This window comes from Carettochelys insculpta, chromosome 1 (assembly GCF_033958435.1).
Source record: "Carettochelys insculpta isolate YL-2023 chromosome 1, ASM3395843v1, whole genome shotgun sequence".
NCBI classification, from domain to species: Eukaryota; Metazoa; Chordata; order Testudines; family Carettochelyidae; genus Carettochelys; species Carettochelys insculpta.
This window is the reverse complement of record NC_134137.1, coordinates 153,267,292-153,288,465: the sequence shown is the minus strand read 5'-3', so window position 1 is coordinate 153,288,465 and position 21,174 is coordinate 153,267,292. Positions and strand designations below refer to the sequence as shown.

Sequence of the window (21,174 nt, the reverse complement as noted above, 5' to 3'; positions counted from 1 at the left end):
GGAGTGCTTCGCTCGGCCCCATAGGGCTTTGTGCTGAGTGTTGCTCCGGTGCCATCAGAGCCGAAACGCTCGGTGCCGCAGTAGCCGGTGCCGGTCTGTCCAGTGCCTGCACGGCTCTCGGTGCCGTTTCCTTAGGAACCGTAGGCCCCTGGGCGGGTACACGCAGCGCAGCTCACCCAGCAGAAGAAGCCAGTGTGCCCGGGCCCTTTGTTTTGCTCGTCCCACTCCCAGAGGTAACAGGCAGGGATCGAGCAGGAGAAGCTTTTCTCTTCTTCTGCACAGAGGAGGTCAAAGAGGCAGCCTTCCTCTTGTGCAATCCTGAAGAGCCCTCCTTATGGGGCTTCTCTGATGAGGCAGGTTGAAGTGCTTTGTCAAAGAGCAGCATTTTCAACCTCATCTTTCTATCTTTCCTAGCCCTATTCGTTAATTTAGAACAATGGGAGCACTTCTGGGGAACATGGGTCTCCCCTAGGCACCTGATGCATCTGCTGTGGCCATCCGAAGCAGGCATGGCCTCCCGGCAAGATTGACACTTCTTAAAACCGGGGGACGACATTGTTAAAATTTAACTGTCTGAGTCCTTAAGTGCTAACAGCACACTTAACAGTCTATTTGCCAAACAATAGCAACCGTTGGCCTTTGAAGGCTTGACAAAACTAGCGGGCTCGCCCGGAGGCGGCCGCTCCAATCCTTAAAACAGTCTTTACTTCTAAAATGAACTATAAACAGGGTAAACTAATACTATAATAACTATATAACTGCTAACTATTAATATTATAACTATTAACACGAGTAAAATAGGGTTTATCTGTCTCGGGCATTGGACCTGGAGAGGATTCCGTCTGCAGCCGTTGACGGTTGAGAAGGAACTGGCGGGGACCGGATCGCGCACGTGACCATAAGCGCGCGAAGAGCCGACGCGCATCGGCGCATGCGGGACCCGACGGAGACTGCTGAAGAATTTCTGAGCTGTGGCGCCGGGGCGAGCCCAACACCTACTGTGGAGCACCCACGGGGACCACTCGAAGAAGAACATTAGTTGGTGGGAAAATAAGGCTTAGAATGGACGTGTGGTTGCACCTTGAATTAGGGAGTTGTGGCCAATGCCTCCATTGTGTAAGAGCCCATTTCATACACATGAATGTAGAAGCGCATATTCAGAGTCAGATGCGCATCTGGAGGCACAGTGCATGCACTCTTTGCACTTTCGAATTCTGTGTTAAACGAAGTGCCATATACACTTCTTCAGTTTTAAATGTGCTGCTGTGTTTTCTGAAGGCTAGAGAGAGAGGAGCTGAAAAGAAAGGAAGAAGAAGAAAGAATTCGCCAAGAAGCAGCAGCTCGTAAGAGAGAAGAGGAAAGAAGGCGTGAAGAGGAAGAGGCGAGGAGAAAAGCAGAAGAGGATGCCAGAAGAAGAGCTGAGGAAGAAAAAATCCTGAAGGAAAAGCAAGAAGAAGAACTGCAAGCCAAGCTTGAAAAACAGGTATAGTACAAGATACTTCTTACGAGAATTCTTGTTAATGGAGCAGAAATGTAAAATATAATCTGCCTACTGGCAATGGGCCTGACTTTCAGATGTTTTGAGAACACCAACTCCTGGTGAATCACTAGATAATTTGTGTGCTCGGCATTTCAGAAAATTGGGGTCCCATTTTTATATATGAACAGTATAAAAAGCTACTAATGTGAAAAAGTTATTGAAGAGCACTTATTAATTCAGTCTTTTGCTTCTTAGATCAAGTGGAAAGCATAGGCGCACTGCAGTGAAGGGAAAACATAATCTAAAAATTACTTCAGCAATCTCTTTTAAAATGGGACATGCAGCCTAATGAAACCGAAAACTCTTCTCTCTTTTATAAGGTGGTGTTGGCAGAGTTATGCCACTCATACATACCTGGCAGGCAACGCAGGTTTTTATAGAGTCTGGTAACTTGTCTAAACTAAATAACGGCTCTGCCTTAGCTTTCACATTTTAATTAGAGAGAAGAAGCTGAAGCAAAGGCCCGAGAGGCAGCTGAACACATGCGTCTGGAAAGAGAACAAATAATGCAGCAGATTGAGCAAGAAAGACTGGAGAGAAAGAAGGTAGGCATTCCTTTCCATTTAAAAAAAATTAGTACCTTTGTAATTTTAAACGGATAAATCCAGAAAACCTGCCCAAAAATATCCAAAACATTCTGTTGTATAGGCAAATTTGAAGGGTTTTATTTTTAAAAACCTAATCTGTATTTTAACTAGCTTTCACCCTGAGAAACATATACCTCAGAGTCTGCAACAAGCTTATTAGTTATTGTTTTATTATTTTAATTCATATTTATTAAGGTGGTGCCTAGGGACCTGCTGTGAATGGGGCCCCATTGTGTTAGGCATTGTACAGTACAGTATCAGACTGCCCCTGCTCTGAGGAACTTGCAGTTTCAACAGACAAGGAAAAAGGGTATTAACATACAAGCAGGGTGATGCTTATCACTCAAACTGAGAAGTCATGGAATGTTAAAAATAATAATAGGAGTGTGTTTGCCTTAAATAAATGTGCAGAATTTTCATTGAGAATGTGGATTTGTACTCTGCAGGAAAAAAAAATGTGTTATCCAGCTGGAAAATGCATTCTCCTCTCAGGCTACTGCAGCCATTTCCCTCTTGTATGGAAATGGCTTGTGGTTCTATATAATGCCATACCCACACCCTGCAAAGCATCCGTTTAGCGCATAGTCACACTGCATGCCGGTAGGTAGCTGGACAGAATTTTCCCCAGATTTGTAGAAATATTTGTCTTTAGTTTACATAGGAGATGCCTGGAAGATGATGTAAAAGGCTTCCCTTCTGTGCTTTCAATGTCATTCTAAATTATTAGCCTTGGAGAGTGTAGAGGTTTAACTCTAGTAAGGTCAACCACTTGTACACTGGAACCCAAGAACTAGCGGGGACATGATGGGCAAAACCACAACGCATTTAGTAAATTAAGAAACAGGAAGAAAAGGATTTTACTGCTATAGCTGACAAGTTTGTGACAGGTGCGACTTCTCATGTTTTATTTTCTCCCCAAAGTAAACAAAGTTGCAGTCTAGATGTACCCTCTGTCGTCTTCCTTTCTAATGAGGGCAGAGGCAGAAAGAAGTTTGTGACATCAGAGTTACACCAACCTTCCCTATTATCCATTACCAATCCCATGAGCCCCCATCCCAGCCACATAGCATGTCTGCCTTGTAACCTTCTGATGGGACTGATCTGCTCTGCTTTCTAGCGAATAGATGAAATAATGAAGAGAACAAGAAAGAGTGAAACACCGGAAGTAAAGGTATGGAACAGAGCATCCCACCCTTGCTCACAGGCTATTTCCCCAGCGGGTGGGTGGCAGAAGGACACTGCAGCATTGCTCCCATGAGAATAAAGGCTTTGCCTAGAAATGTTCTATTCTTATTTTTCCAATAAATTTTAGAATGAAGCTCAACTATCTGTGGCTCTACCATGGAATTAGCACCACTCTCAAAGGCAGTGGCGGGATGAACCACACACCTTGTTCAGAACTCCTTAAAAGTTGTTCTGAAAATGGTATCAGTTACTTTTGCCTGTGCGATGAACCTCCTCCCTTTGATGTTCAATTCATCATTCATAGAGTTCTTGCACTTTTCCATGTTCATTGTGATCAAGAGGTGGGATTGATAGCAGAGCAGAGGTGCCTGATAATGCACCAGCACTTAAAGGATTCAAGTAAAATATCGGATTCTCTCTTCAGACTTTTACTTCATAAAACTTTCTTTTACGGAAGGTGTTTGTTTGGCTTGGGGGGATAGTTTTCTTTAAAAAGACAAAACTAGACAAATTCCCTATTCTCTCCACATTTTTGTAAACATTACCAAACATTAGGCATACAAAAGGAGGCTTTGTCTGGCCAGGGGAAATAATGAGGGTTGTGACTCGCTTAAGGATTCCCCTCCTTTGGGTTGAGAAGAAAGAATGGGAATCTCACCTGAGCTAGGAGTGGACTGGAATTGGCACAGATGGGCTTAATCCATGCATACCTTTTGGAGGGAGAAAGGTTGTCACCTTTCTGAATGCAATCCCAACCAGTAAGCAGTGTGTTTGCAAGTATTCGCTGAGTGCTGGTGTGTTACTCTTGGTTCAGCAACTGCCTGCTTGTTTCATTTCAGCCGCATACTTGTTTTTTCCTGCCTTGGTAACTGCTAGCCAAGTGACCCAACACACCTGCAGCCCTGAATTGCCCTGCCTTCTCCTGGAACACTCAGAGAAAGAGCATGATTTGTTTTCTCCTTCAAAGAGACAAAAGCAGATTAGACTTTTTATCTTAACTGGGGTAAATACACCCTTCCCCTCAAGCATACCAGGGAGTTGTGTGTTTCTTTGCAAAAATAAAACAAGGGTATTAACAAAAGAACATAGGCTTAAGTGATACCAACTAAAAGAAATAAAGATAGAAAGGGTTACAGGCAAACAAAAGTAAAAATACACTTTCTAGTCACAAAGACTTAACAAGCTACATCTTTCGTTTGAGATCGATTTCTTACCAATCTTTTTCTTCCCAGCCATGCCTGACTTTATTTCAGTCGGGACCTTCCGCAGAGGTACATGGCACTGTTTTCTCTGGTCTTCCTAAAAAAGGTATCTTTACCTAAGTAGGTGTTTCACTTATATTCAGTTCCCAGAGATGCCAACGCTCTTGGTCGAAGGACCCGTCTTTGTCAGCTTGCAGGAGCTCTGACCGCTTGTGTCTGTCCAGTGATGGATGCCCAGGTGGCTTCTTCTCTGATCTTATATTATCTTCCAAAAATCACTCTTTTTTCCCCCCAGATCGAAGATGACCTCATACTGTCTTCCTTTCTTGGGGGCTTCCTGTCCCTCTGCTGATTCATATCTAAATGATGCTTCCATTATTTTTGGTCATACCTCGCTTAATTTCATTGGCAACAGAAAGATAGCTGACTCCCTTCCTGTCTGGAAGAAACATGTTTCTCCCTATTTCTGGTTGCAGATTGTAAAGCGTAATGTCCTTAAGTATCCATATTTTCTAATACAGAGTTAATACATATATTTCACAATGATATTACTCACTAGTGTGTCATCAGCTTTCAGAAAAGACCTGACTGATATGATTTTATTATACAGAAGTATTGTGTACAGTCAGTTGATTCCATTACTTATCATTTGAGGTTCAGACCCATCATGAGGCTATCTCCTGCACACACTGTGTTGATGGCTTTGTATTTTATGTAAATATGTCATTATTGTCCCTACCTGATGACCAGGTGGATCAGACAGATGAATATGCATTCTTTTGTCTGTAGCAGAGAGTACTTTTTCATTGCTTGTCAAACACATTTTAGAAAACATAACTCTAGCCCATATCCATAACTTTTTGTGCATACCCCATATGTCTATCATGCAATTATATTAATGATCAGTGAGTTATTAATTTTCAAGTGATAATATGTCATGTGCATCATGCGTTTCATGAGCTACGTCTGCACGGGGATGCTACATCGAAATAGTTTATTTCAATGTAGCGAAATCGAAATAAGCTATTTCGATGAATAGCGTCTACACGTCCTCCAGGGCTGGTGCCGTCGACGTTCAGCGTCGACATTGGGCAGCACTACATTGAAGTAGGAGCTGCAGGGGAGCGTCTACACGCCAAAGTGGCTCACATGGAAATAAGGGTGCCAGGAACAGCTGCAGACAGGGTCACAGGGCGGACTAGCACTTTCGGGGCAACAGCTAGCCGCTCCCTTAAAGCGCCCCTCCCAGACACACACAGCCTGCACAGCACGCGGTCTGCAGAGCCACAGGCACGCACACCCTGTCAAAGCAGTATGGACCCCCAGCAGCAGCAGCAGCAACCAGAGGTCCACACACCCACCCCTGCAGGAGCAGTGCTTGCCCTGCTCAGAGCTATGCAGGAGACAGCTGACCACCTTTTATTCGTGGAAGAGGAGCTGCCCCCAGGGGAGGAGGAAGCAGCCCCAGACCTTGCTGCCCTCCACCCTGCCCCCACCGCACACGCCGCCGGCTGTGGAGCTACCCCACGAGCACAGACTGGTAGGAGCGGTTGGTGCTCGGCGAGTGGGACAACGACCGCTGGCTCCAGAATTTCCACATGAGCCAGCAGACATTCCTGGAGCTCTGCCAGTGGCTGACCCCTGCCTTACGGCACCAGGACACCTCCATGCAACGTGCCCTCACGGTCGAGAAATGGGTCGGCATCGCTGTCAGGAAGCTGGCCACTCCAGACAGCTACCGATCCGTAGGTCAGCAGTTTGGCATGGGCAAGGCCACCATCGGGGCTGTCCTCATGGAGGTAAGAGGACCTGCGGGGGGGGGAGCCCTGTGGGGGGGGAGCCCTGCGGGGGGGAGCCCTGGGATGGAGGGCCAGACACACCCTGCACACCCCTCACTGGTGCTCTCTCATGTCCTTCCCCTGCAGGTCGTCCACACAATCAATGCCCTGCTCCTCCACAGGCTCATGTGGCTTGGGGACCCGGATGCTGCCATCGTGGGGTTTATCAGCCTGGGCTTCCCCAATTGCTTTGGGGCTCTGGATGGGACCCATATCCCCATCCGTGCCCTGGAGCACAGCAGAGGATGCTTCCTCAACAGGAAGGGATACCATTCAGTGGTCCTCCAGGCCTTGGTGGACAGCCGGGGCCGCTTCCTGGACATTTATGTTGGCTGGCCTGGCAGCACCCACGACGCCCGGGTGTTCAGAAATTCGGGTCTGTGCCGCTGGCTGGAGGCGGGGACCTACATCCCCCAGTGGGAGATCCCTGTGGGGGACACCACCATGCCCCTCTGCGTCGTCGCAGACGCAGCATACCCCCTCCAGCCCTGGCTTATGCACCCTGACATGGGCCATCTCACAGCCAGCCAGGAGCGGTTCAACACGCGGTTGGACCATGTGCGCCAGGTGGTCAAGTGCACTTTTGGCCGCCTCAAAGGGCGCTGGAGGTGTCTCCTCACCCACCTGGATGCAGGCCCCACCAACATCCCCCAGGTTGTGGGCGCGTGCAGCGCACTCCACAACGTGGTGGAGAACAAGGGAGAGGCCTTCTTCCAGGGCTGGGCTGTGGAGGCTGGCAGGGCCAACGTGCAGCCACCTGCTGCCCCCAGTCGCCAGGTGGACCCCAAGGGGATCTGGGTCCGGGAGGCCCTGTGGGCCCATTTTGACCAGGCTGCGGGGTGAACGCTGGCAGGCCACCCACTGCAGCCCCCATCCTCCACAACACTCCTTGCCCCCATGCCCGCACCCAAGAGCACACCCCACGCACTTTTCTTGCAAATAAATGGACCTGTTGTTTGAAACCAAACAGTGAAATCTCTTATTAATACAATATATATATATATATATATATATATATATATATATATATATAAAAAAAGGGGGGAACTATTTACATGGGGGGGCAGGTACCAGAACAGAACAGGGGTCCAACACAAACTATATACAAATAATGGGGGATATGTACAAAGGAGGAGGGGGGTGGGCCACGTCCTCAGCCCTGCACCCCTACTGTCCGGTGCCCGGGGTTGGAGGGTGCAACCCTCGCCTCGGCCGGAGCCCTGGCCGAGGCTGGGTGGGGGCTGGGCGAACCAGCAGATATGGCTGGTGGGTGTCTGCAGGCCCCAGGTCCCCCTCGGTGGCAGGCCCCAGGGTGGCGGACGGTGGAGGGACGGCAGGTGGAGCAGCGGGCAGAGCAGCGGGCGGCGAGGCATGGGGGGCCAGGTGTTCCGCGATGCGCTCGAAGGTCCGCATTAAGGCCCCCCAAGACTCCTGGCACCAGGCCAGTGCTTGCTCTTGTAGCTCCAGCTACCGCTCCTCCACCCACAGGCGCCGCTCCGACACCTCCAGCTGATGCTGGAGGGTCGCGAGCAGCTGGGGGTCCATGGCCGTCCTCTGGTGGTGGCTCCACCGTCGGCCTCGTCCTGGGGCTGGTCGGTGCTCCGCCGAGGGGCTGGCCTGCTGGGATGGCCCCCGTGGGCTCTCCGGGACCACTGACACCTCACTGGCGCTCTCCGGGCCCTCTGATGGTGCAGCTGCGGAACACAGGGGGGAAGAAGAGTGGAGACAGCCGTTAGTGTGGGCCCTGACCCGTGGCCCTTGTCCCCCCACCCCTCTGCTGCTGGTTCCCCATCCCCGTGAGATGCTGCTGCTGCTGCTGCTGCTGCTGGGTGTCCCACCCCTCCCTGGGGGACCCTAGGTTCTGCTCCCCCCATCCCCAGGGATGGGGCATGGCGCTGTCCTGATGGGGGGCAGGAGGTGATGCACTCTTCTGAGGGACATGCCACTGCTGTCCTTGGGGCCATGGTCATCTGGGCATGTGGAGGGCCCTGGTCATGTCTGTTGTCCCCGCCCCTTAACCCCAGGGGTGTGCACCGGGGAGGTACATACCTGACGGTCCGCTCCCACGGTCGGGGGACACCCACTGGGCGGACACCCTGCTGAAGCTCCGGGACAGGAGGGCGATCCAGAGCCCCCCGTTGCTGGAGGAGTCCCCCCTCCTCCTCCAGCATCCCAGGGGTGGGCTCCTGGGGGGGCCCCTGGGGTGCGGGGCTTGCCCCCGGGGCGGACTCTGTCTCTGCGGCCTGCTGGGGCTCGTTGGCCGAGGTGTCGAGAGTGGCCGGGGGGAGGAGGTGTACCGGGGGCCCAGGATGGCCCTGAGCTCCCTGTTAAAGGGGCAAGTGGCGGGGTCGGCCCCAGATCAGCCGGCCGCATCCCGGGCCCGCGCGTAACCCTGCCGCAGCTCCTTCACCTTACTCCTGACGTGGTCAGGAGTGCGGGCAGGGTGACCCCGGGCAGCCAGGCCCTCGGCCAGCTGAGCGAACGAATCCATGTTCCGTCTCTTGCTCCCCATTATATGGAGCACCTCCTCCGAGCCCCAGCAGATCCCGGATCTCGGCCTCCGTCCAGGAGGGGCCCCACTGCCTCTTCCCAGGCTGGCTGGCAGGCTGGGAGCCCTGGCTCCCCTTGGGGGGCTGGCTAGCAGCCATCAGTGTAGAGTGGTGGGTTGAGGCTGCTGCGAGGCGTGCAAGCTTGCCGTGTGGCAATGCTGCTGCCTGCACGCGCTCTCAGCTTCTTGCACAGGAACACAGGGGACGAGGAGCTTTAAGGGGCTGCTGCACGTGGCGACCATAGAGCTCAGGGGCTGGCGAGAGCGTCTCTCAACCCCTCAGCTGATGGCCGCCATGGCGGACCCCGCTATTTCGATGTTGCGGGACGCGCATCGTCTACACGTGCCCTACTTCGACGTCCAACGTTGAAGTAGGGCGCTATTCCCATCTCCTGATGGGGATAGCAACTTCGATGTCTCGCCGCCTTACGTCAATTTCAACTTCGAAATAGCGCTTGCCACGTGTAGACGTGGCGGGCGCTATTTTGAAGTTGGCGCGGCTACTTCGAAGTAGCCGGCTCGTGTAGACGTGGCTATTATTAGGAATAGCAGCTCCCGTCCATGAGTCTTAATAGGGACCAAGTTTTATTGTCTGTGATGGATTGCTGGTTGCTTTTTTGTAGGACTGGGAAGGAATTTCTCTTACTGCCATAGTAGCTGAGACAGAGTGACATTTTTTGCAGTTCATGGACCTTGTGTAGGGCAGGTCCAGAAGAAGGGTTCAAATTATCACAACGTATTAGGTATCCAGTAGGTCTATGTGTACCATGGGGGATCTGTTTCCCTGATGAACTGGTTGGGAGTGGGTGTATAGGAAACGTATCTCCTGTGGAGTTGGGACTGGTACAGCAGGGAACCAACCCCTTATCCCCACCCCTTTTTAACCTTAATATGAGAGAAGGGTGGTGAGGTCCCATCGAGGGGCTGGGTCATGGGAGGAACTCCAGAGGGTTGTTGGCAACCTTCCCAGATAGGTGGGAATTGTTAAGGAAAAGATCACCTGTACCATACAACCATTGCTTGATATTTCCCAGATGTATTAACAAAACTGTGGCCTAATTAAACCTATATCACTTGCATCTTGTCTTTCTTCAACCCCACTATCTCAGGCATGAAGGATTTCCCCATCTCTCTGTCAGCTTTCTGGCATCCTTCTGGTAATGTTCTGTTCCATCGCCTCTCCCACCACCATCACTTGAACCTTTCTTCTTGCTGTTACATCTTTCTTCCACATCTTGTGCCTCTGCATCCTCAAAGTGGAACTGAAGTATAGTTTCACAAGGCCAGCTGTACTCTTAGAGAAACTACTCTGGCAGTGTAGAGAATAGTTTGATGATAGATGCAGTCTAAAGATAAAATTCTGTGTTCTGTAGTTTTTGTTTTGTTATGTGTTTGAATAATATAATTGAAGAAAAGCATTTTAGAGACAATTATATTAACCAGCTGGGTTTTTAAAGGTTCTGAATGCAGTCAGATCCCCAACTCTTAGAACATTTTATCTAATGAAGTTAAAAAATTATTTGGTTACAGAAGGAAGAGCCAAAACTGGAGATACCATCAACTTTGCTGGTGGAGAAGCAACCAAAAACTCTTGTTCTCAATCAAACAGGTAGAAGCCTTTCATTTTTGTTTTGACCAATATTCAGTGTTGATAGAAAGCAAATATTCATGACCTCACATAATGCTGTATCATTGCAGATGCTTTGTTTTCATTTAAAAAGGAATAAGTGCATTAATGCATAAGTACCTAAAGATAAGAAAATAGATCTTTGATTTATCATTTATGTAGAAACAGAAGACAACTGTCCTGATGGGTAATATTCCTCTCCACAACACGTCCCTAATAGCATTGATGTAAAATTTATTCTTGTCTGCAGATTTCTGTTCACTCATGGTAGTCTACATTCCTGTTTTGTAGGTTCTCTATGTATATTCTCCAACAGCCAACCACGGCATGCTTTTTAAACATTGGTTTGAAATGCAGTCCCTTTTTTATTTAATTTGGTTTGATAACAGCATATGCATTTTAAAGAATGAAAACTGTAAACTTCTAGTTTTCCCCTTCTCTGGGGCTTCTCCATGCATGTTGTAAAATATAGTTTATTATCTTGTTTCTCTTTCAAACTGTCCTACAGTAACAGGGTGATTGACAAGACAATATGAGGGGTCGCTTTCATCTGTAGTTTCTATGATTCAAATTATTTTGTTTTTTAAATATACTACTGTCATAGTTCTTAATGTGATTCTTTAATAGAAATCAATGGACTCACATTCTCCCAGGAGAATAAAGGCTTAGAATGTACTGCTCCTGAAACACTTTCTCGAGATATATTTTCTAATGGACATAAGTCAGTTATGGGGCTTAATCAGCTGGATGCCATTGATGGGAAATCTAATAGCATGGAAGATTCAACAGATGAAGATCAGTCTATGGATGTGAGGTATGCATTACATGAAACACATAACTTGTACATAACTTCTCAGAATAACAAAACCAACCTGTCAAATCTTATGCAGTGCTTTCATCTTATTTATTAACCAGTCTACTTCTTTGCACAGCCCAACTTCAGATATGCTCCTGAATAACTACTCTGCATTTTCTGACTAGTACTGTGCCCTCAAGAGGTCACTTTCAGATCAAAGGATAAGGACAATCTCTTATATCCCTCTCATATCCTGTAAAATAATTAAGCTCTTTCACAGTTCTCACTTGCCAAGTGCATGTGTATATATCCCAACATTTTGGATTGTCCGTAGAATTCACATCCTGTATTTCTGTGAAAATGAATATTCATATCTGATTTTGTTTTGTACCAGAACTCTAAAGCCATGGCACATAGGTCATTGTGTTGTACAAATAATGTTGCAGGTTAGAATTTCAACATTCACATTTTCAATTACTTTAATACTGAGTTTTTAATTAATGTTAATATAATAAATATTTGGCAACAAATGAACAACGTGAAGTAAGCAAATGAACAAGCATTATGGGATTTTTGATGAAAGACTCGTATTGTACACTACGTGGAACAAGGGAATTGAAATTTAAGATTGCTCAGAACCATAGCCCTGAATTCCTTGGTTTTAGTAAAATCTCATATTTAATGTAGGTTTTTTAATCAACGGGCCAAATTAAGCCATAATATACTCTAATTATTTAACCAATTATGCACTAGATCCATTTGTTATGATGTTAAGTTCATTTAATTTTTAGTTATAATATTAATGGGGAATGAACACTATAATTAAGGTTATAAATAAGGGTTTGGGTGCACATGTTATATCTAACATTGATTTATACAGATGTCCACAGTCTTTGCTTATTTCCTCCTGTTTGTTGAACAGACAATCGAGAAGGCATGAGTACATTTCCGATTCAATTTTAATAAAAGATTTTTCTTGTAAAAATCTTGTTATAGTCTTCAGATATAAAAAGTGAAATTAATGTCATAATTAATGGCTTAACTATTAATGTAATTAGAGTTGCATTAGTGACAAATTTGACTAAAAATTGACTTTAGTTAAAACGCCTACATTACTTCAGTATTAAAGTATGATATTACACTTATTAGGGAATTCAGAACTATGGTTCTTGGCAATATTAGAATTTCAATTCCCTTGTGGTGCTGCATTTAGTTGGTTCTGTAAATGATAGCTCTTAAAATTTCACACAGTTTTACAATTTTCACATGGCTGAATTTATCTTTGAAATCTCTGCAGATTGTACCTCCTCTGGTCTGGCACCCTCAAGATCTAAGTGGTCCCAATCAGGGGAGGTCAGGTTTCTGGGCTCGCTTGTAGGGGGCCACCCGTCCTGGCTGCCACCAACTCGCACCCCCAGGCTTCCTGAGGGGCTCCTCTGCTGGTGGGGCTTCTTATTGTTGGGCTGTCAGGGGGCTCCCCCCCATCCTCTCCCCCCAACTCCCCCACTGCCACGCGACTGCTACCAGGTATGCCTGGCTGCAGGCCAGGTTCTTCACCACAGGGCTTCTGGCGAGGCTTCTCACCCCGGCTTGGGTCCCTGCCACTGCAGGGCTGCTGGTGAGGATCCCCAGCCCAGCTCCCTGCGGCTGCAGTACTGCCAGCAGTGATCCCTAGCCCCAGTTGGGCTCCCTGCAGTGGGGGTCTGTGGCCCCAGCTGGGCTCGCCACTGCCACAGGCCTGGCAGTGGGGCTCCCTGCCACCATCAAGAGCAACCCACCAGCCAGACCCACTCTGGGCAGCTGGGCCTTTCTGGTCCAGGCACTGCGTAGTCCAGCAAAGTTTTATCCATATCCCTAACTTTACACTCTGAAATGTATCCACTGAAGCCCATGGGGACTACTTGCTGTTCATAAAGTTAAGTACTGTGTGTGTGTAAATCTTTGCAGAGTCAGGCCCAGAATTTGTCAGAGGCTATTAAAAATGGTAAATATTAGGGACCTGATGGCTCAGGGACTGGAATAATCAGGCTTTAAGCTCTGGGTCACAGTTGGAATCCAGCCTTTTTCAAATTAGCTTGTAATCTCAATCCATTTCCTACTGAACTGTGTGCATACCACACAGCCACCACCAAGGCTAACATTTAAGAAGTATTGTAGTGATTTAAAGACTCAACAAAATGATTTCATTCAGTGATGAGCTTTTGTGGGAGAGACCCACTTCATCAGATCACTAGCATTTCCAGTACAGACTGACATCTATAGCTTATCGAAAGCTTATCACCAAATAAATCATTTTGTTAGTCTTTAAAGTGCTACATTTCTGCTATTTGGTTTTGTTAGAATACAGACTAACACAGATACCTCCGTTACCATTTAAGAAGTATGAAGACACAAATACTTTCTCTCCTCTACCATTCAGCCCCTCTCTGTATGCGTTGGGCACATAGTGCTAAAGTACATTTTACCTGTTCTGAGGATAAATAGTATAGCTTTTAGGGCTGCTGTAAAACTTTTCATGAACACTAAATTCATAGGGTTTTTTTCCTAAGAGATTACTAGACATTTTTTTCTGATTTTTTCCTTTCTATTTTTCATACAGTCCTGCTTCAAAAGAAGAACTTATATCTATCCCAGAATTTTCACCCATGAATGAACTCATTCCCAGTGTTTCTATGGACCAAAATGGAACAAGTAATGCCAGGGCTCTTGAAGATCTCTTGGATTTCACAGGACAGGCCACTTACTCCAAGATTTCTAGTGAAAACATTAATATGGATGATTGTAACAAAAATCTGATTGATGGATTTAACAGTCCTGGACAGGAGACTACACTTAACTCCATCTGTTGACAACCATACGACTATGCTGTACAGGTGAAGATACAATATTGTGACAAACCCCTAAGATAAGACAAGTTATTGGGATTGTAGATGTTTAAATTTGGACTTGCCTTCCATGAGTATGTTAATTAGAAATGTAAAATTTGGCATAGTGAAAAAGATGAATTGTCCACTTAGTCCTGTATCCCTGTTTCAGAATGCAGTCTGTGCTGAACAATGTCCCTAAAGGCAGGGTATAAGTCCTCTGAATGCTCCTGATGTAAAATAAAAGGGAGCTTTCGAGGTCTGATCTGCAACTTCTCCTGACTCAAGATGCTTACCAGCTTAAGCCCTATTGCAGAAGTGGGGAATCTTTTCTCAGCCAGAGACCACTGACCCACAGAACAATCAGCTACACACAAGTGAGAAGCAATAAAAGGAAGACAGACAGACAGACCACCCAACCTCACTGACCAGGCCCCCAGGGGAGAAGCAAAACAAGAAAGTAAAAGCATGCACCATACCGCTTCACCCACAGGAGTGAGCCAGCGACTGTGGGTTGAGGCAGGAGCAGGTGAAGTCTCTGACTGGGGTCTGGAGTGGGGCTGAGGACAAGGCATTTGGGGTGTAGGTGGTGGTGTCAGGCTGAGGCCAAAGGGAGTGGGCTCGGCAGGAGATTGGAGTGGAGGTGCAGAGTCTTGGTGGGAGTTAGGGTGGAGGAGTGGGCTCAGGCTGGGGGTGTGAGGTCTAGGAGGGAACTAGGGTGCTGGAGCAGGCTCAGGGCTGGGGTTCAGGGTCTGGGAAGGAGTTAAGGACTTGGGGTGAAGGAAGAGGCTCAGGGCTGGGGCAGGGGTTGGGATGTGGGGAACTTACCTGGGGCAGCTCCTATTTGGTGTTGTGCGGGACTGGTAGTCCCATGAAGCCCTGCACTTATTTGCATGCACTGTGATCCCCAGCCAATGGGAGCCATGGGGGAAGGGGATGCCTGCAGGTAAGGGTAGCACAGGGGGTGGATTTTTCCTCTGTGCTTACAGCAACATGTCTCCATCTGGGCATGGGGGAACAGCAGCACATGGAGACTTTTCCCTTCTCCCACCGCCTGAAAGTCTGGCTCCTAAAGCCCCTTTGTTAATATGGCCCTGGCCACTGGCCAGATTAAAGCAAGTTGGGGGTTGGATGCAGCATGCATTTCCTCTTATTAAAAGGTAAATGGCAATAAATGTTTGGTTTTCTGTTTTTATATCCCTGTCATACTACTGCTTCCTCTTTCAAATGAAACATCTTAGTGCTCCTGCAGTCTACTAAGATAGAATTCCCCCATCACATATATGTTCCTTTCTCTGAACACTTCTGCTCCATCTTTTGAGATAAAGTGACCAAAGAGAAACATTGCCAGCCCTTGGAATGTGGACAAAACAAAACAAAAGCAGTCCTGTAGAACCTTAAAGACAAATAATATTATTTATTAGTTGTATTATTTATTATTTAGCTTTTGTGGGAAAGATCCACTTCTTCAGATCTGGAGAATAACGTTGGTTAATAGGAATATTGATTAATTTCCAGGTGGTGAACATCTTGGGAAACAAGCATTTCCCTATGTTTCATGGTAACTTGTGAGTCACCTGTGTCAATTTCAAACTACTTCCCCTATCGTTCAAGGACCTGCACAACTTTACTTCCTCATATCTTTCAGCTCACTTTTCCTTTCATCGTCCTTTCTGGCTCCCTCTGTTCTGCCCAAGCAGAATAGCTAACTTTTTGCTTCATGTTGTGCCCTTCTAATCTTGTCTCCATGATTCTTTTCACATGTATGCGAGGAGCCTTTGCTTGGACTTGTTTTGTCATGTGTCCACTCTCTCTACCTTCAAGGTCTCCTTGTGACACAGCCTATTCCAAAAGACTTACTAACTCTTGAACGCTGCAGTTTAGTTGTGAACTCATCAGGTGAATGAGACTCCTCAATGCAAAGTACAAGCATTTGAAAGGAAAATATGTGAAAATACATGAAAGCAAAATAAACCCTACATAGTTAATCTGAAAAGTATAGAACTTAACAGGAAATGGCTCATCCTCAATGCTTGCTCAACTTGCTTCTTAACTTAGCCCATTCATCTTCCTGCAGTTTCTTTTCAGTAACTACTTAGACTGCAACTTGCTTGGGGCAGGGATTTTGTCTTTATAGTATTCTTTAAAACACAAGCACATTTTTGGTGCTCTGTAGATCATAAATAGCTATGGGGGGCATCATGGAGGAAAGGGAGGCTTGTTTGGCTGTTGGAAAGATGAGTTCCACTAGTATACTTTCCTATACTAAGTTTTACTTGCTCCAGTTCATCCCTGATGGGAACCCCTGTCATGCTCCCCCTCACACTGCTTCTGGTTTCTTACCATAGCCAGGAGAAATGGGGAACTAGCACACGTCCAGCTAGGAGTGGAATCCAGTTTGGTTGTACGCTGTCAGTTTAGCCATTGATGCAAGAATTCATTGCATAGCCCAGAACTATAGATGTCGGTTCTGTGTCTGGAAGAGTACAGGGTCTTGGTTTGTGAATTATGCGGTCAGTAGCCAGTACTTAATTAAAACATTTGACTACTTTAATCTACACGGGTATCCAATCACTTAAAGATGTTGAAGGTACCTGTTTAACCTTATCACTGTAATGTTTAACTCAGTGTATAATAAAAAAATATAAATGTGTTCTCTTTTCAATAGACACCCTTCGATATTAGTTATGATGCTTTTAACTATGTCTAATTTCAATTTAATAACAGAACAATTAAAAATAGGACTAAGTAAGCATGCAGCAAAATGGAACATGGTGGTGATTGCATTTTATCTTTTTTTCAGTGCTGTAGATATGCACAGTATTGTACATAAAGTAAGAGTCCTTTTCCTGGCAAGTCTGCAAACTAAGTCAGAGAAATACAGTCTGATATAACAATCTTTAAATTAATTGTAATATTGTGCTTTATTGCAAGATAATCAGTTCTTAGTTATAAAAATTGCAGCCATTTTACTTGCATATAAACTGTTTTATTTGTTTTCAATTGACAGTGGAAGTAATTTGTGGAGGATATACATCCTGTCATACTGCTGACAGTAAAATATGAGCTTATCATCTGAAAGAGCTTCTGCAGTCTTTGAACACTGGATTTCATGTAATCAGAGCTGAATATAACTTGTCTTCCCATGTGGTATGTTGAATAACTGGCTGTTCTTAGTAGACAAATCTATAGCCTTGATTGGCACCAGGGAAGGTTCATTGTGCTTTAGAATTTGGGCTTCAGCTGCTAATAAAGCTCTTACTACTTATTTTTATTTAAATTTCACTGTGATTTTTATCCTGTGTATTTTATTACAAAACCACCCTTCCTTCAGTTTTCTCACACAACTACTTGATATCATTTGCTTGTAAATAGTAGGAGGTTTACCCACAGTGCGTTGGAATTAAATAATGTACTGTACTTTAGCTCTGTGCCTATCTTTTTTAATGTGGAAAAATACAGAAGAGTTCTTAGCAACTCTTTTTTGCAGAGGTATGTACGGTTTCAAAATTAGAACTAAGGAAGCATGAAAACATAGTTATACAACTGCTGAAATCAAAGGTGTCTTCTCACTGAGGGCTAGATTTGTCCCCCTGCTACAGTGTATCATACATGACTGTTTTGTCTTTTTTTTTTTTTTAAGTCACTAGTGACAAAGCAGTTTAATACTAACAATGTCCTGGCTTGACTCTCGCTGAAGTCTTTAAAATTCTCTTGACATAACGCTTTGTGAACAATGTAAGCATAAAACCTAATATGCACCACTAATATGTATTACATAACTGCACTTGATCTAAGCAAGTATGTTAGGAGGTTCAGATAAATGCTGAGTTAATGTTTTGACATCAGTTATTAATACCAGCAGGCTTTCATTCATATGGATAACTATTTTGTGTCTTCCTACAGACTCAACAAAAATATAATCATCAGTAAAACAGTATATAGATACTGCAACGGAAATACGAAATCTGTGAGGCACTGATTTCCCAGTCTCACACAGTATTTTCACCTATTTAATAATATTAGCCTCCTTAGTTATTATTCAACAAACATCTATAAGGGAAAAATTTGTATCAAAAATGTAAAATGTAGACATGTGCCATACTATGTATTTTGGTTAGTTTTATTTCTTTTGGTGAACTATGGTAACTTTTATGTTATATTCCATGCTGCTTGGAGGACATTTTTATCCAAATCTTTTAAAAACAAACATTAAAATTCTGTTTGGAGACTAACAAAGAAGCAGAAACTTTTATATGTGGAGAAGTTTACAGTGTAGCTTAGTCTCAATTGTAGCCATGATCTTCTGCTTTTAAAGCCAGCAACCATTAAAAAAATTGAAGTAGCCAATGCACCTGTGTGTGAGTATATAAAGAAAAGATGCCTACAACAATAGTTCTTTTTATTTTGGTGTGTTTCAGCAAAATACCTTCCTAGTGACTGTTCAGTAAGCTGTAGCATGATACCTACCGTGTCTTCCAAATTAGTTCTACAGTTGATTCCTAAATAATAATAATTAAAAAAAAAAACTAACTAATCATATTTGTTTCAATGCGTTATATTGTGTTTGGCAGATGTCACCCGAGATGTTACTTTTTATTATGGTGTCATTGTAAAACCTGTAGATTTCTTCACTTGCATGACTTGTAAAGCATGTATGAGACTGAAATACATTTTCATTTGAGTCTGATTTGTTTCCTAGCTTTTTTTCCCCTTGAAAATTATCATGATAAAGATACTGCCAAAAAAAGGCATTTTGATTTGTTCTGGTTTACTCAGCAAGACTTAATAATGAATGAGAGAGAGTTTCCTTATGCTCTCAAAATTCTTAACTTTTTACCTTTGTTTTCATTGTGATATGGTGATTTGCTTCTGTAACCTGTTCTGCTCTTTTACTAGACTTTTCTCAGGTACCTGACCTGTGAATTATCCACATGACTAAGCAGCCTCAAATGGCTCCTTAAACTGAAGACAAGTATCTCATTTTAGAAAGACACCCGCTTGTACAATAAAATGAGTAACATTACTTCACTAAAATCTTGGGAAGGAGTAGTCTGGAAACATTTTGTTTTAAATAAAAGTATGATTTCAGTGAAACACATAAAACATATATGTCTGATATATTTTAGGGTATATTAGTATGTTACTGCTGTCACCCCGGATACCTCTTTCGATAGTAGTGTTTTATTCCGTATTCATATGGGTTCTTGGTACACTGGGTCCTTTATGTGATTTCTCCACACAATTGCATTCTAAGCTGTTAAAGTGTGACACAAATAGGCATACATATAAATACATTCAGATCCTTTTTTTACTGATTTCCAAAAGTATTTTCAGCAGGATTTGGCTGAATATCTAGGATTACTGCTTTTGTAGAAAATATAACATGTCTGAGGGGAGGGGCTTAGTTAATTTTCTTCCTCTTTATGCTGGGGTTCATATTTGCTGCTTTGATTCACAACTATGCAATGGACTTTATGTGTATAGGACAGTTGGTGCCGAGGATGCTGGATTAGAGAGTTTCAGCCTGTATTGAAATATGAGAAAAGCTCTCTTGTAATATTTTTGATCATAAAAAACAAAGAAAATGGTGGAAATCTGGATGACAGCCTGAACTGTGCAATACGGAGGATTAAAATGACCTTCAAGTAGTTAGTGTGTCATGATTCACAATTGGACAGGCAACCGTTCTGAAACCCAGCATTAATGTTTGTTGGAAAGATACTAGCTCAGACTGAGAGGAAATTAGAAGAATAGAAAGAAAACAGCTGTGTAATAACTTGCATGATTTACATAGTCCTGGAATTGGCTGTTTTTATTTAGGCAATCACAGCAGCTGTATATTTCATGCATATCTGCACTAGCTAAGAAAAATCACTGAAGCTACTGGGAGTTGAGAGTGTTCAGGTCTTCAAAGGATTCGACCCCCCAAATATCCAAAAACTTCTAGCCGTAGAAGAATTTTCAAGGATGTGAGAGGCGATCATAAATAAGAAGATCATTCTCATATATCCTGTATTTTTCTGAGAACGACAGCCACATATTTACCACATACTACAAATGAACAGTACCTGTAAATCTCATGGAAAGGCAGAGTGCAGACCAGTGGCTTGCAATGTTAGGGCAATGCAAGCATAATGCCTTATTGAACTTTTAAAAGTTTAGACATCCCTCAACTCACCACAAAAACTTTTCTCTCAAAATAAAAGACATAATTATTCTTATTGTTTTTAAACATTTTTAACCTAATGTGGCAACATGCCATACAAGAAAACTGTTGGCATCTTTCATAAATATGGGGAAATAAGAACATAACTGACCATCCTCGATTCCCTAGATAAATGGATTCACCATCGGATAAGCAATGACATCCACTATTACACAGTTTAACTCCACTCCCTTCTTTGAGCCCACTCCTAATTTATACTGATGGGCTTTGAAATCAAGATGAGAGTTTTCACTTCTATATTACCACAGTCATACTCTCAAGACTAGCAGTTCTCTTGGCTGTGTTGTGAAATTTGGCTCCTTTTAATCCAATTTCTCGCTGAAGGTAGTTTGTACCAGAGCTGGTGGAGACCAAAAATTGAATGGGCAGAGAGACTGAATAATCCCCTCGTGTCTAGAGAGGGTGCATCTGGATCAGACTTGATATGGCCATATGGTGAAATTTGCTCTGCTGTGGTTCATACTATTCTCACTCTGCTAATATGTAGAGGACTTCTGGAGTGTCAGGAAGCACTAAGAATTCCCACACAATTTAGGATATAAGTAAAGCTTGGCCTGTTTCTTCTTCCTTGACCCCAAACCTCCAATTTGTCTTTCTTAACTTTTAGCCTGGTGATATCATCCTGGACCCTGACCTCCTTCTCTTTCCCAGTGTCCTAGATCACTATGGCTATGTCTAGACTAGAGGCATTTATTGGCAGAAGTTTTTATTGGAAGATATCTTGCAAAAAAAAACTTGCTGACAGATTGCGTCCAGAC

General features: G+C 44.5%; 1 protein-coding gene across 7 annotated transcripts in view; it reads left to right on the top strand.

Moving 5' to 3' along the window:
- Positions 1–18,877, top strand: part of MAP7D2 (MAP7 domain containing 2) — a 174,171-nt gene extending 155,294 nt beyond the window's left edge. For 6 of the 7 annotated variants that reach the window (XM_074983371.1, XM_074983368.1, XM_074983366.1 and 3 more), the window contains 7 exons: positions 1,279–1,483; positions 1,981–2,085; positions 3,245–3,298; positions 10,431–10,509; positions 11,155–11,341; positions 13,923–14,196; positions 17,198–18,877. In XM_074983371.1, coding sequence (XP_074839472.1) covers positions 1,279–1,483; positions 1,981–2,085; positions 3,245–3,298; positions 10,431–10,509; positions 11,155–11,341; positions 13,923–14,172 — 880 coding nt within the window. In that variant the 3' untranslated portion in view covers positions 14,173–14,196; positions 17,198–18,877. The remainder of the gene's footprint in view (positions 1–1,278; positions 1,484–1,980; positions 2,086–3,244; positions 3,299–10,430; positions 10,510–11,154; positions 11,342–13,922; positions 14,197–17,197) is intronic. The other variant, XR_012643837.1, reaches the window with a different exon arrangement.
- Positions 18,878–21,174: the final 2,297 nt, after the last annotated feature.